We start from the raw sequence: 2304 nt of genomic DNA, 5'->3' as shown, positions 1-2304 counted from the left end.
TGTCCTGCACTACCGAGCAACGACGCAGAGACGGAGATAATAATCGTCGTTTTAGAGCAAGTATAATAGCAGGCTAAGCCAGGTGGAGGAGAGAGGGGAGGAGAAAGAGAAAAAACGGGCTGTAAATTTACAGCCGGCTTGGACACAAGAATTAAGAAAGTCTGTGAGAGAGACAAGTGGGCCATGTATTAACTGTAAAGAGCCAACTACTATATGAGTGGGCTAAGAGAAGGCCAGCAAGCCGGCTGTATTATTAGCCTAATATAGCCGACTTGCTGGCTGTAAGGTTCCTTACAGCCTTTTCTCAGCCCACTCATATAGTAGTTGGCTCTTTACAGTTAATACATGGCTCACTTGTCTCTCTCACAGACTTTCTTAGTTCTTGTGCTCAAGCCGGCTGTAAGCTTATCGCCCGTTTCTTCTCTCTCTCCTCCACCTCAGCATTTAGTCGGTTTACAGCCTGCTATTATATTTGCTCTTATATTCTGTGAGCACCGACGCCTGTTCTTGCCTCACTCTCTGTCTTTTGAGCATTGGTTGAAACTAGCATCGGGTGCTGTAGTATGTAAAGTGATGCTTCAATCTTCTCTCACCTGTTTCTTGGCTCATTGCGGAGGGCCAAATTTCCATGCTGTGTCGAGTGTTGACATGGGCATGGTAGGGGTGAGCCGGAGTCCGGATCGAGAGGAGTGTTGACATGATGTGCGCCTGGCTGGATCCTTCGCGTTTTGTCCATTCGGTGTTGACCAGCTCACCTACTCACCCACCACCAACCATACATATCCTCTGTTGATCAATTCACCGGATCGATGGAGAGAGCACATGCCATGGCATGTTGTCGCCTGTCGGTGGTGACCGTACCGTGGGCGCACATGAATCTGCAGGAGCTTGCATGATCTGAGTCGTGACAGCATCTGCCATCTGGCATTGATCGAGACGCACACAAGACCTATGGTCGCATTCTGTACTGTAGTGCCAGGCTAGCTAGATTTATGAATTCTGATGTTTATTCCTCAGTTTCTGCAATGAGGTTTTACACGACAACTAATAAACCCTCAGAAATGATCCTTCTTCTTTCAGACGTCACATAACTACTAGTACCAGCGATCTGCATCCAGATCCAGGACGCACGCTGCTGGGCTCTTTCTGAGTCAGACGACACGATGTACGGACGTCCAAGAGAATTACAAGAATATATATATGATCCAATCCAAGAAAAGAAAAGAATAAAATCGATCGAGAACACGTACTGGACTATGCCTAATATCTGCAGTAAGGATCGGATGAGGCCGGCGAGACTTCGACAGCAGATGCATGGATCAGTTCCGGGCGCACTCGCCGGGGAACCCCTGCGGGAAGCGCCACCCGTCATCGCAGTAGTTGTACTGCAAGCAGTTCCGGTGCGCCCAAGCCACGGTGAGGCGGTCGGTGTCGTCGGGCTGCCTGTCCATCCACTCGTTCCCCCCGGCGGCGGGGCACGACGAGCCGCCGACGGCGCAGCCGTTGGCGGTGTATGCTCGGTAGGAGACGACGAAGGGCGCGCGGGACCAGTCGATGGGCACCTTTCCCTTCTCGGTGGCCCAGTAGCTGCCGTCCCACAGCGTGGCGTGCACCGCCATGGGCTTGGCGTCCGGGTACGGCAGGTCGGCGTAGCGCTTGAAGACGCGCACCGTCACGTCGTCCACCTGGAAGATGATGTTCATGTCGTTCCAGATGATCTTGTACTTGTGGAAGTCGGCGGCCGGGTCGAACCACAGGTAGAACTGGTGCTCCTTCTTGCCGTCGCCGCTGGCCCACACGTTCGTGTTCAGCACCGTCGGGGAGCCGCTGGAGTTGCCCATGAACTCCATGTCGATCTCGTCGTGCTCGTCGCCCTCGCCGGACGTCAGCTGCACATGCACAGATAGAGTCACCCCTGCTGGAATGTGATAATAAAACGTACAGGATCTGAACGGAATGATGGCGGCGTACGTAGAAGGAGGTGACAGTACCGGCGGAGTTGCCGGGGATGAGCTTCATCTCGACGCTGAACTCGCCGAAGAGGTACTTGCGCGTGGAGTTGAAGCCAGCGCCGGAACGCTGGTCGAGGACGAGCGACGCCACCTGCCGGCCGGAACGGTCGTAGTCTTTGCGGACGTCGCCGTCCGTGGTGAACTCGTCGAGCCAGAACTCTGCCGAGGCGGACCGGACGACGAGGCAGAGGACGGCGACGAGAACCAGAGTCCACGTCGGCCGCGCCATAGCTGTACGTGGGTCGGCTTCTTAGCTTAATTGATCAGACGCAAGCTGTGGGTAGCATCAGTA

The 2304-nt window shown here is 54.3% G+C and overlaps 1 protein-coding gene across 1 annotated transcript; it reads right to left on the bottom strand.

Moving 5' to 3' along the window:
* Positions 1-1166: 1166 nt before the first annotated feature.
* On the bottom strand, positions 1167-2304 carry LOC136471768 (xyloglucan endotransglycosylase/hydrolase protein 8-like). Its single transcript, XM_066469523.1, has 2 exons — positions 1972-2304; positions 1167-1889 (listed from the first exon to the last, which is right to left on the bottom strand). The coding sequence occupies exons 1-2, from the start codon at positions 2239-2241 to the stop codon at positions 1320-1322; spliced, it is 840 nt and encodes a 279-aa protein (XP_066325620.1). The 5' UTR covers positions 2242-2304; the 3' UTR covers positions 1167-1319.

The sequence above is a fragment of the Miscanthus floridulus genome, chromosome 8 (genome assembly GCF_019320115.1).
Source record: "Miscanthus floridulus cultivar M001 chromosome 8, ASM1932011v1, whole genome shotgun sequence".
Classification (NCBI taxonomy): domain Eukaryota; kingdom Viridiplantae; phylum Streptophyta; class Magnoliopsida; order Poales; family Poaceae; genus Miscanthus; species Miscanthus floridulus.
Note: the sequence above shows the minus strand (reverse complement) of the source record. Positions and strands in the feature narration are given on the sequence as shown.